The sequence below is a fragment of the Papaver somniferum genome, chromosome 7 (genome assembly GCF_003573695.1).
Source record: "Papaver somniferum cultivar HN1 chromosome 7, ASM357369v1, whole genome shotgun sequence".
NCBI lineage: Eukaryota > Viridiplantae > Streptophyta > Magnoliopsida > Ranunculales > Papaveraceae > Papaver > Papaver somniferum.
Genome location: NC_039364.1, coordinates 89,659,170 through 89,671,851, shown reverse-complemented (window position 1 = coordinate 89,671,851; position 12,682 = coordinate 89,659,170). Strand labels below are relative to the sequence as shown.

Here is a 12,682-nt window from a genome sequence, read left to right as displayed (position 1 = left end):
CAAACAGATCTAACGTGAGCCCATAAAATAGAAACAATAGGGCATTATGCAAATTCTTAAGGCTATTGACTAAAAGCACACTATTATCTTTTGTGGTCTAGGCTTCCTAATATTTTGGCTAAGATAAACTTTATTTCTAATCCAAACCTCTCATCCAAACCTCTCATACGGTTTCTGCCTATTGTAGAGGCAGACTGTTAAGTGTTAATCTTTCTTATACTATCGATGATACAAAAGAGAGGAGAAAAAAAAAACTGAAAGAAAGTGCACATTAAGAAGCACTGGGCGGACAGACACGACGCGGATATATGGATCGACAAAATTCAAAATCATCAGGACGCGAACACACACATATATATATATATATATATATTAGTTAAATAATTTTTATATACGAAGATTATAGTGTTATAGCATATCAAATGCACTAATGACGTGCGTACATTAAAAAAAATTAGTTTTGTGTCGTTAGGTTAGCCCATTTGGAGAAAGATTAATCACTATAATAATTTTCCTAACATATTAGACTACTCAACTAGTAAAATGGAGTAAAAATTTCTACATGCGTGTCGTGTCGGTGTTCCACGCGTGTCCTGTCTCCGACATACATCTGATACGGGCACGGCGTCGATACTGTCGGTGCTTCACTGAGTGCACATGAATTCTAAATAATTGTGGTGCATATCAAACCAAGCCATCTCCTAAAGCAAATTGTGGTGTATATCAAACCAAGCCATCTCCTAAAGCAATCGTATTTCCACGGGCTTTAACGCTGCCACATCACACGGAACCATAAACCTGAAAAGGCCGAAACCAAGATAATCTTTTACAGTTCTACTCCTTATTGAGTCAGTTATTCACTTTTTGCAGTTTATAGAGCGGGAATTCCCAAGCAAAACCCAGAAACAGCAAAAGAAATTAAAGCCATGACGAAGCTCATAGCTTCGAGAATCCGGCAAACATGTTGCCGAAACAAAGTCGGATCTTTACAACAACAGCTCAGGACTTTCTCAATCGCAGCTATGAAGGAAGAATACGAAGATTCAGAAGGTATTTCAATGAAAGGGGTAAAAATATCAGGTAGACCACTTTATTTAGATATACAAGCAACATCACCAGTTGATCCTAGGGTTTTAGATTCTATGCTTCCATTCTATATCTCACGTTATGGTAATCCTCATTCAAGAACTCATCTTTATGGTTGGGAATCTGATCAAGCTGTTGAAAATGCTAGATCACAAGTAGCATCTTTAATTAAAGCTTCGCCGAAAGAAATTATTTTTACATCCGGTGCTACTGAATCTAATAACATTTCAGTTAAGGGTTTAATGCATTTTTACAAAGATAAGAAAAGACATGTAATTACTACCCAAACTGAACATAAATGTGTTCTTGATTCTTGTCGTCACTTACAACAAGAGGGTTTTGAAATTACTTATTTACCAGTACGTAATGACGGGATTATTGATATTCAAGGACTTAAATCGGCTATTAGGCCAGATACAGGGCTTGTTTCTGTAATGGCAGTGAATAATGAGATTGGTGTTATTCAACCTATGGAAGAAATTGGGAAAATTTGTAAGGAATTTAATGTAGTGTTTCATACTGATGCAGCACAAGCGTTAGGTAAGATTCCGATTGATGTTGAGAAGTGGAATGTGAGTTTGATGTCGCTTAGTGGGCATAAAGTTTATGGTCCAAAAGGAGTCGGTGCACTGTATATGAGGAGAAGGCCGAGAGTTAGGGTTGAGGCACAAATGAATGGTGGAGGTCAAGAGAGAGGGATTCGGAGTGGGACTGTACCGACTCCTTTAGTTGTTGGTATGGGTGCTGCTTGTGAATTGGCTATGAAGGAAATGAAATATGATGAGAAAAGGATTTCAGGTTTGCAGGAACGTCTGCTGAGTGGAATTAGATCTAAGATTGACGGTGTTGTAGTAAATGGGAGTACAGAAAACAGGTATGCTGGGAATTTGAATTTATCTTTTGCTTATGTTGAAGGAGAGAGTTTGCTAATGGGGTTGAAGGAAGTTGCAGTGTCTAGTGGTAGTGCTTGTACAAGTGCAAGTTTGGAACCATCTTATGTTTTGAGGGCTTTGGGTGTGGAAGAAGACATGGCTCATACTTCGATTAGATTTGGGATTGGTAGGTTTACTACGGACGAGGAGATTGATCGTGCTGTGGAACTTACTGTTAGACAGGTGGAAAAATTGAGAGAGATGAGCCCTCTTTATGAAATGGTTAAAGAAGGGATTGATATCAAAAGTATCCAGTGGTCACAGCATTAGTAGTTTGCTTAATGTGTTGTTCTTGAGATTTGGCAATAAATCTTATTGTATACACAGCAAAGGGAGAGCTATAATTGCTCAGATGAACGTGGGGCTGCACTCACAAATCAATACGCAGGTTTCTTTCTTACGAAGTTCGCATTCTCATTCTCATGAACTCTTGTACTCACTTTTTGTTTGCTGGGTATGCATTTTCGCAGTTAAATTGGTATCTTTTGGATATATAATCTTCTGTTTATGTATATGAACATATAGCTTAACTTTTGAATTAGCGTTTGGGCATTAAATTGCTGAAGCTGGATATATTACATGATTACTAGTGCCTACTCTTCTGGTTTTTATTTAGATGTGATTCTTTAATGATTCCTTGATTACTGTTTGACAACTTGAATATTTAGTCTCTGGACAAGATACATAAGTACTACTAGCCTTTTGCACCATAGGCCTTCATTTGGTTAGACAATTCTTTCTGTGATTTCAGGTCATCTTAGGGAGTAGAACAATCCAAGGTGGTTGATATTGGCAACACTACGATATGAGTTTGCATTAATTTGCTCGTTAATTTGCTTCGTTGCTTAATGTTAGTTTGACCAGCTTTCAATTTCATCTGTAGAATGCTATAGAACGTTAAGATACAGAAGTACGAGCCTATTGAATAGATCATATTCAAGTAAGGTCATCATTCATGGAATACTCAGTGACCTCAAGTTTTTTACCTAGATTCAATATCCAAAACAAATCAAGAGATTCATCTATTTTTCTGTAAATTGAGGTTATGCACAGTCGTTGAGTTCCCAATAGAAATTTGAAACAATTATAGGGGCGGCATGTTTTATTAGAGGGGCGGCATTCTAATAGGACAAAAAGGGTCATTACATGATCACTCAAGACGTACCTTGTCAAAAAAAAAATTGAAAATGGCAAATTAACCCTCATTATTGATAACCTAGTTTAGTGATGATAATCAAGTTTAGTGTTAATGATTAATTTCACTTATATTAACTCAAAATCAAAACAAAATCAGATTTTTAGATTTAAAAAGAAAAAAGTTTAGAGGAGAAGAAAAAGAAAAACTTTTGTGATATTTGTGAAACCCTAGATTTTGATTCACTCAACCAAAATGAGTGATTCCAGTGATCCGGTATACTTCTAAATTAGTTCCCAATAGCTTTTTCTCGCTCAAAATTATCTAAAGTACGTCACACAATCAAAACTTTTAAATTTTCAGAAGAACTTACGGTCGCAATTTTGCTCGTGACCAACTGTAACTCTTAGTTACGGTTCGTAAGTTATCGAATACCAACCGTAACTGGTTAAATTTGGAGAAGATCCAATTGTAAAACCAGTTACGGTTGATAATTAAATTTGGACAACAACCGTAACTAAATTACGGTTGGTAACTAATGAATCGAGACCAACCGTAACTACCCTACGGTTGGTGTGTCAACTTAACTTTTGAACCGTAAATCATTATTTGATAAATTCTTAAGACACAGGATTATTTACGGTTGGTATGGTTGTTTGAGTAACAAACCGTAACTCAATTACGGTTGATAAATATGATGCAAATACAAACCGTAATTGAACATATTTCTCAAAACTAAGAACTTACGGTTGGTATTTGAGTTAAAACCAACCGTAACATCAACCCAATCTACAGTTACGGTTCGTATTTGAGTTATTACCAACCGTAACTCACATGCAACCAGAAATTTCAATTTCAATTTTCATATAAAACTCTAATTTTTGATACAAAATTAACTTAAATCCAACACGATAAACTAAACCCTAACTGGATTTTTCCAAACATTTTTCGAATCGTCGATTAATCGAAGACGATGAAATTTTCAGTTCTAATGGAGGTTACGGTTGATGGAGGAGAAGAGAAGATGAAGAAGATGATGAAAAAAAACTGATTTGATTTTTTCTGATTCATTAGATTTAAAAAAAAAATTGATTTGATTTTGGTTGATTTAAGGTGAAAAGGGTAATCTAGTCAATTTACATCATTTTTAGGACATCCCCTAACCAACTAAAGGGACATTACTATCACAATGCCGTCCCTCTAATAAATCATGCCGCCCCTATAATAAGCCTGTAGAATTAGGAGTGCATCATGGAGGTGCTCTAATTGTAGGTTCACGTAGATCCACACTTTTTTAAGGATCAAAATACTCAGCAGCATGTCTACTGGTGGTAGATCTGTTTGTTTCTGTGAGATCTAGATGTCTATTGGGTGATTAATTCAACGCACTTAACTTCTTACTGGCTTCGGTAGACCCCTTCTAGTGTGAAATTTCATCAAGTTTTTGAGCATCTAAACTGAACTTCTTGCAGCAGAACTACTTGGAGAAGAATAGTTTGTCATTATAAATATGTAATTGGTAATTAGTTGGTTAAGTTAGAGATGGTGAAATCTGATATCTACAGTACATTGTGAAAGGATAGTTTTCAGAAGATACAGAGATGAATTATATACTCGACCCATTCTCACTTCCTCTCTTACAGGCTGTCATTCTCTATTACAGATCACACTTCTTATACCGGCAGACTTACGTGTCACGCTCACATATCACACACATAGTATATAAACATCCTACTCTATCAAGAGAGAGGTTTGCATGCTTGTATAATTAAAAGTAAAACCAAAGTTGCTTCACGAGGGCAACTCTGGCGCTGCCTTAAAAGTGAAGCCTCAAATCAGGCCAATTTGCTTGTCCCCTCATTAAGCAGATGTGTTACTGAAGAAGATAGAAATCGCTATAATAAGAAGAAAACCTGTGATCAGTTTGTGTTATCATGAGGCGAATGTCTAGAGCTTCCGCCAGACTTCTCGATTCGGTTTAGGCCGAAAACACCCATTTGATGATTGCTAAGAGCAACTCCTATGAGTGAAGTGGAGTGTTTTGGCACTCCTTAGGTGGAAAAGTTTAGGAAAGGGTGTTCGGTGGAGTTGAGAGTTTGTGCGGCGAGTCAGCGCATTTTAGTCCGAGTTGGAAAAATAATGTTCATTTTAGTCCGAGTGGAAAAAATATATGTTAGGTGGAGCTGAGAGTTTATGTGACGGCAAGTCAGAACATTTTAGTCCGAGTTGAAAAAATTTATGGAATAGGTTCTAGTTAACAAGTCCGCTACAATTTTTGCTCTCTTCACATTTTGCTCTCTCTAACAGAAGTTATTTACAAAATGAGGTATCAAGTAAGGACGAAGAATAAATTTTTGCTAGAAAAAAGATACTATTATTTTTCTATTTTAGCACATTTCTTTACCGGCAACCGAGGGAGTAAAATTTGTTTGTAGTGATGTTCAAGAAGAGTCGGGATAAGGAGTTAGCTTATGCTGCTAGGACTGCACTTCTGTTTGGCCAGTTTTTTGTTGTTCAACCTTTAGGAGATATGTAATCCATCTTTGATTTGGTTTGGGAGACTACTTTAATGCCTGTGCAGATAAATATTCCTACAGATTTGGTTAATAAAGGAAGGTCTAGGGAAGTATTGGATCATCTTGGAACTTTTGTCACTGTGGATACTCCAGCAGGAAAGTGGTATGAAGCAAAGTTCATGGTACCCTTGAACTGTCCTTTGACTAGATAGGTGGTTACTAATACTAACAAGAGAACTTATTATATGTCTGCTTTTTATCCTAAGCTTCCATTTCGTGCTTGCAAGAAGTGTTTTGTTCTTTATCATGATGAAGCTAAGTGTGAGGAGATTCAGATGAGAATCCATGTCAAAGCTTTGCCTGCACCTACTCCTCGTGCTACACATGTTGCTGTAACAAAGGAGGCGTCTTTCCATGAAGCTGGAGAATGCTCTAATTCTGCCGGAGTGCAATAGCAAATGTTGGAGTTGTAGTGCCCGAGGAGTGCTCAAAGCCGTCTGCCTTCTATGTCAGTCTTCAACCTTCCGGGGCTCTCAGAAATAGGGGTCCATCCTTTTTTCCTCATGTTTTCTCTACTACTATGCATGTTGTTTCTTCACTGACTATTAGAGAACCTGTCATGCCTAGTATGAACTCTGTTACTCATTCTCAAGTGTCCTTAAGTTCTGCTGGTTATGTATCTCCTTATGATAGCTTATCTTTTGGACCCAATGGACCTATTCATGGTATGAAAGGAAAAAGGACTAGAACTTCTTTTGAATCTGTTTTCTTAGGTTCTAGTTCTTTCTCTTCCTCTTCGTCTTTTATGCCTACGCCTCGCTAGCCTCCATTGACCTCGGCACCCCCGTTTTCGCCTCCGTATGAGACTTCTTTCAATGATGGTAGCCTTGGAGTGTCCTCTAGCCTAGGCTCTTCTGAGGTTTTCTGGTCCACATCATGTACCGCCTTCTCTCAGTATGTGTTCTCTTCTCCGGGTTTTATTTTAAACTCTGCTTCTGATATGAATTACTCCTCATAATTATTTATGCACACAAGCTCTGATAATATTCAAGCGAGCAATGAAAATCAGAATGAAGAATTTAAGAATGCTATAGTGTTTGAACCGGTTCCTTTGGATTCTCTACCCCCTGAACCTATTGTCACCGATGAAGAATTTGAAAAGGAAATTGATCTCATGATGATGGACTCCAACTCTATGGATGTTGAAACCTCCGAGGCTCATGACCTAGTAAGTAACTTATAGAAAGCTTGTTTTTATTTTCTCTGTGATTATATTTCTTGTTGTTGCATCATTTACTGTCTTTCTCTTTGTTTTTGTTTGTCATTAGCTGGTTTGTTTTATTTCTTAGAATTAAAAAAATAAAATTCCTTTGCTGGAATATTAATGGTTGCTGCTCTGATAGGAAATTGTTGCATATCTTGAATCTGTTTAGAAAATATAAATATGATGCTATATGTTTGTTAGAAACTATGGTTGATTGTGATACAGTTAAAAGATATAGTCATCATCTCTCTTTTGATGCTTGGTGTGTTGTTACCTCAGTGGGTAAATATGGTGGGCTATCTCTTGGTTACTTTGAAAAATCTAATATAGAAATTATTAGTTCTTCTTCCAATATGATTCATATTGTTTGTGATATCACGCCTCGAATTAAGAACTGTCTTGTTTCTTTTGTTTATGGGTCTTTAAACATCAATGGTATGAGAACCCAATGGAACATTTTAAGTAGTGTAAATGAAGATGCAAACATGCCTTGGTTGTTACTAGGGGATTTCAATTTTATTATGCATGAATCTGAAAAACATGGTGGTAATGCTGACAACTCTTTAGTTCCGGATTTCATTAGAAAACAAAATGATTGATGTTAACCTGAATGAAGTTTTCTCTTTTGGTAATCCTTTCACTTGGTGCAATAGAAGATTTAGGAACCCGGTTGATCTTATTTTTGAAAAGTTGGACAGAGGATTTATGAATGATAAGTGGGTGTCTTTATTGCCTAACACTAGGGTCACAAACTTAGGTAGGCTCTACTCTGATCACAGTCCAATCCTTCTTAAATGTTTCCATCTAGAAGAAAATCTCCAAATCCCGTATAGATTCTTCAAGTGTTGGCAGTTGAGTCCTGATTTTAAAAATGTTCTCACAAACTCTTGGTCTAAGTGTGTTATTAGCTCTCCAAGTTTTATCTCTGCTGGTAAGCTTAAAAATCTTAAGCATGACCTAAGTGACTGGAATTTGAATTCTTTTGGTCACATTAAAACTACAATAGGAAAATTAAATTCACAAATTGAGAAGCTTCAATCTCTACCATACACTCCTTCGATTGGTTCCTTTATCCTAAATTACTCTAAGCAGCTAGATTACTGGTACAAGATTGAAAATTCTTTCTATAAACAAAAACCAAGAATAGATTACTTTAACTATTATGACAAGAATACAAACTTCTTTCATAATACAGTTAAACTCAGGAATATGTATAGCACTATACATGCTTTGCAAGACAGTCAAGGTAATTGGTTGGAAAACAGAGAACAAGTTGTGTCTCTTCTTTCAAATCACTTTAAGAGTATTTACACGTCTTCATTGCCTAATAACTTTGTAATAGAAGAAGTTCTTAAAGATATTCAGCCTATAATTACTGAAGAAATGAATACTAACTTAGTTGCAATTCCTACTTCTGAAGAAATTCATTCCACCATCAAAAATATGGCTCCTTGGAAATCGTCGGGTCCAGATGGCTTTCCAGGGGGGTTTTCATAGACAACTGGGATGAAGTATCTCTAGAAGTTATAAATTATGTTCAATCCTTTTATCGCAACAAGTTTCTTCTTAAAAAGTTAAATCATGCTTTCATTGCTCTGATACCTAAGGTTAACAATCCTTCAACTCCAAATGATTTTAGACTTATTAGTCTAACAAATACTATCTATAAAATTATTTCAAAAATTTTAACAAATCGTTTAAAACCTCTTCTTGACTCCATTATCTCCCCTTTTCAGTCTGCTTTTATAGCAAATAGACAGATTCAAGGTAATATCTTAATTAGTCATGAAATCTTGCATTCTTTTAAAACTAGGAAGAAAAAATAAAATAAAAATGGGTTTATGGCTATCAAGTTAGATCTCTCAAAAGCTTTTGATCGACTTGAGTGGTCTTTTATTCTTTCAGTCTTTAAAAAGCTTGGGTTCTCAGAAGATTGGTGCCAGATTATATCTCAATGTATTAGTATGGTTTCCTACTCTGTTCTTGTTAATGGATCGCCAGGAGAGATTTTTGTCCCCACTAGGGGATTAGGCAGGGATATTTCATATATCCTTATATTTTTATCATCTACATTGAAACTTTATCTCAACTCTTGTTAAAGGGTGAAAATGACAAGCTGATTCAAGGTTTCAAATTGAGGAAAACTAGTCCCTCGATATCTCACTTGTTTTTTGCAGATGACTGCATGCTGTTTTCAAAAGCTTCCTTGACTTTTGCAAGAAATCTTATGAAGATTATAAACACCTTTGCAAAGGCATCAGGTCAGGCAATAAACATTGAAAAATCTGGATTCTTTACTAGTAATAAGATGCACCATAAACATGTTAAGTTGATTGCAAAAACTCTGGGGATAAAATTCCTAAGTACTTCTGAAAAATATCTGGGGACTCCCTTATTCGTTAAAAGGGATAAGACTAAATCTTTTTAGTTCCTTATCGACAAATTCTATACTAGATTGAGTAATTGTAAGAAAACGAAACTAGATGGTATGGGTAGAAAAATTGTTACAAAGCATGTTCTTTCTAGCTTAGATGTTTATCATATGTCGTGCTTCCCTTTTCCTAGAAAAACTACCTCAAAAATAGATTCAATTCAGAGAACATTTTGGTGGTAAAAGAAAAATCCTAGGAGAGCTGCTTATTATCGTCCTTGGAATGACATTGGTAAGTCAAAATTAAATGGGGTTATTGGTATTAAAAACTCTTATGCAACTAATAGAGTCTATATTGCAAAAATTGGTTGGAGAATTTGTAAAAATCCTGATCAATTAGTGTCTAGGTTTCTAAAGGATAAGCATTTTCCAAACCAAAACTTGTTAGAAATTGATAAAGCTGCAGATAGTTCCTCTTGGATATGGAAAGGTATAGTTAAAGGGTTGGCTTTCGTTAAAGATAATATTGTGTATAAAATAAATGATGGCAAGTCTACTAGTATATGGTCTTCAAACCGGTTACTTCTAAGTAATACTCCACCGGTCTCGATTAGTCCAAATTTTACTGATTACAATCTTGTTAGTGATCTTATTGACTCACAAAATAACTCTTGGGATATTGGTCTTCTTACTTCTTTGTTTTCTCCAGATGATGTTAATAAAATTAGAGCTCTAAGAATTAACACCAATGAAAATGATAGTATTATGTGGGCACATACTAGAAATGGTAGCTTTACTATAAAGTCTGCTTACAAAGTTTACATGAATGAGACTGTCTCAGTGGATGATGCTTCCTTTTGGAAGAAAGTGTGGTCTTTAGATTGCCTTCCAAAGATTAAATTCTTTATGTGGAAATTTTTTTCTCAGATGTTACCTGTCAACTCTGTTCTTATGTACTATAATCATGCAGTGGATGATGTTTGCCCTCTATGCAAAAATGTCGTTGAATTTGTATTGCATCTGTTTTTTCTGTGTCCTATTGCGTCTCATATTTTGTTTGCTCTCTATCTGCAACATCTAGTTATTACTGATTATGAATGGGTTGATGATATTTTTCTGAATTGGTTTGATAAAGCTTTGGGTCCTTCTCCTTATGATGTTAATTGGCCTAGTATTGGTGCTATAGTTATGTGGTCAGTTTGGAAATTCAGATGTGATGTAGTTTTCAAAGGTATATTGATTAATCTGGACAAGGTTATCATGGATACAAGAAGACTGATTAATACTTATATAGCTCCTCCTTTGTTTAAATATTCTGGTAGAATGGATGTTAAAGCTCCTTTTCAGGCTGTTGATTATATTATGTTTGTTGATGGTTCCTTCAAGGATCTTAATATGGGGATTGGTATTATTCTTTGTGATAATGCAGGGAGTGTAATTCAGTCAAGAATGGACTTTGGGATGATTGCAGGTGTTGTTGGTGTTGAGGCAACGACCCTAATTTTGGCTATCTCTTGGGCATTGGAGATGAATCTTTCTAAAGTCCTGTTTGTTAGTGATTGCCTTCAACTGGTGGATTTTGTTAATGAAGGCAAAAGTGAAGTGGATTGGCGTTGTTGTGATCTTTTAGAAGAATGTCGGATTTCCCTTTCTATTCGTACTAGTTTTAATGTTGTATATATTAAGAGACTTAAAAACAAACTTGCTGACCGGCTCGCACGTCGGGTTAGAAAGTTCTATCTAAAAACTACTTGGATTTCTTTTCCTCCTTTTCTGGACAACTTGGTGAGGAAAGAGCCTTTAGTAGACGTCTGTAATTTCCTTTTAAGTTAATGCAATGGTGTGTTTCTCAGCAAAAAACAAACAGAGGGAGTAAAATTTAGTTTTTTGAAAAAAATCAAACAAGGCGAGAGGAGGTCAGTCTTTTAAAGTTGGCTAGTGGTGCATTTCTCCACTATGGGAAGGTTCCTCGGAGGCACTCTAACTCTGTCGTGCAGAATACTTGCGCCTTTCTTATGAATGAGTCGCACACTTCTGACCCCGAATCCTTGTATAAATTAATATCCTTGTAAAATCATCAATTCGATTTTTATTATTATTCGATAAAGAGTATCATATTAACTAGTTGGAAGCCTAACAAGTGAAACTCCAACAACGTACTACTACATTAATTAAACAGGTTGACGTGTTAGCTTACCAGCGAGTCTCATGGGTAACCTAACCAAGGGAGTCGAAGCGGATGGGGGCTGAGATTGTGTCACAAGGGGGCAAGCTAACTCTACCTTCCATATTAATTCCTGCAATATTACGCCATTGGGGTATCGAACCTGAGACCTCCTGGAACGCATGAAACTTTGGAAAACGGTGATGATCAGCTGAGCTAGGTGCCCGTTTTCCATTTACGGGGACCTCCTCGTAAATGTTAGTTTTCCATTTTTTTCCTTTGATTGATCTGATGATAAGGATGATTTTGAAATCTTCTTTCCTTTCTTTTGATTTTTTTTTCCAAGTCCCATCGATTTTTCTTGTCATCTACACCAAACTATGTTAGTAGTAGTATTGATGGAATGATGTATATAATGAGATTATTAGAAAGAATTTCTTTGCAAATCAGGGGATTATAACTTAGAAGTAATAATATTATAATATCAGAAGAAATAGTTTATGTTTTTAGGTCTCGCTGTCAGGTGCTTAGGTCTATCTCTGTGATGGTAGTCTTTTCTGTCTATCGTTTTGATTAACTCCTCTTATTTTCTCCCATGAACATTTTTACTGAATTTTTTTTGAGCTTCTATTAATATGATTGCTCTAATCAATCTTTTAGGATTTTTTGTTTAAATTTTGGTTTTAATTTTGGTTTTATATTTTGGCTTGTTTTGATTTATTATTCTCCCTATACGATTGCTCTATTCAATTTTTTAGAATTTTTTGTTTAAATTTTAATTTTGATTTTGGTTTTATATTTTGGCTTGTTTTGATTTATTATTCTCCCTGTACGATTGCTCTAATCAATCTTTTAGGGTTTTTCGTTTAAATTTTATTTTGATTTTGATTTTATATTTTGGTTTGTCTTGATGTTAGGGTTCCGACCCCAACTCGTCATAAGCCCATGGGTAGAACTCAACTCGAAAACCGGTTGACTAGATGAGGGATCCCATTGATTTATAAACTATCACATACGATTATGTCGATGTCTTTATATTTTGAACTTAGTGTCAGTAATGCACAGAAAATTCCAGGTGGAAGAATATAACATCGACAGAGCAGCTCGACAAATGGGTCTCGATCAGTGTGCTCCAGGTCATCGAATGAATAAGCCATCGGTTGAGCATCTGAAGGCTCATTTAGATTGCACACATGTGGAAGGAAATTATTACT

General features: G+C 35.7%; 1 protein-coding gene across 1 annotated transcript; it reads left to right on the top strand.

The window, feature by feature from the left end:
• Positions 1-782: 782 nt before the first annotated feature.
• Positions 783-2,627, top strand: LOC113297840 (cysteine desulfurase, mitochondrial-like). Its single transcript, XM_026546417.1, has one exon. It carries the CDS (start codon positions 927-929, stop codon positions 2,286-2,288), a length of 1,362 nt encoding a protein of 453 aa, XP_026402202.1. The 5' UTR covers positions 783-926; the 3' UTR covers positions 2,289-2,627.
• The last annotated feature ends 10,055 nt before the right edge of the window (positions 2,628-12,682 follow it).

Coding starts and splice junctions, on each gene's coding strand:
- LOC113297840 (XM_026546417.1), top strand. CDS start 927: ATGACGAAGCTCATAGCTTCGAGAATCCGGCAAACATGTTGCCGAAAC.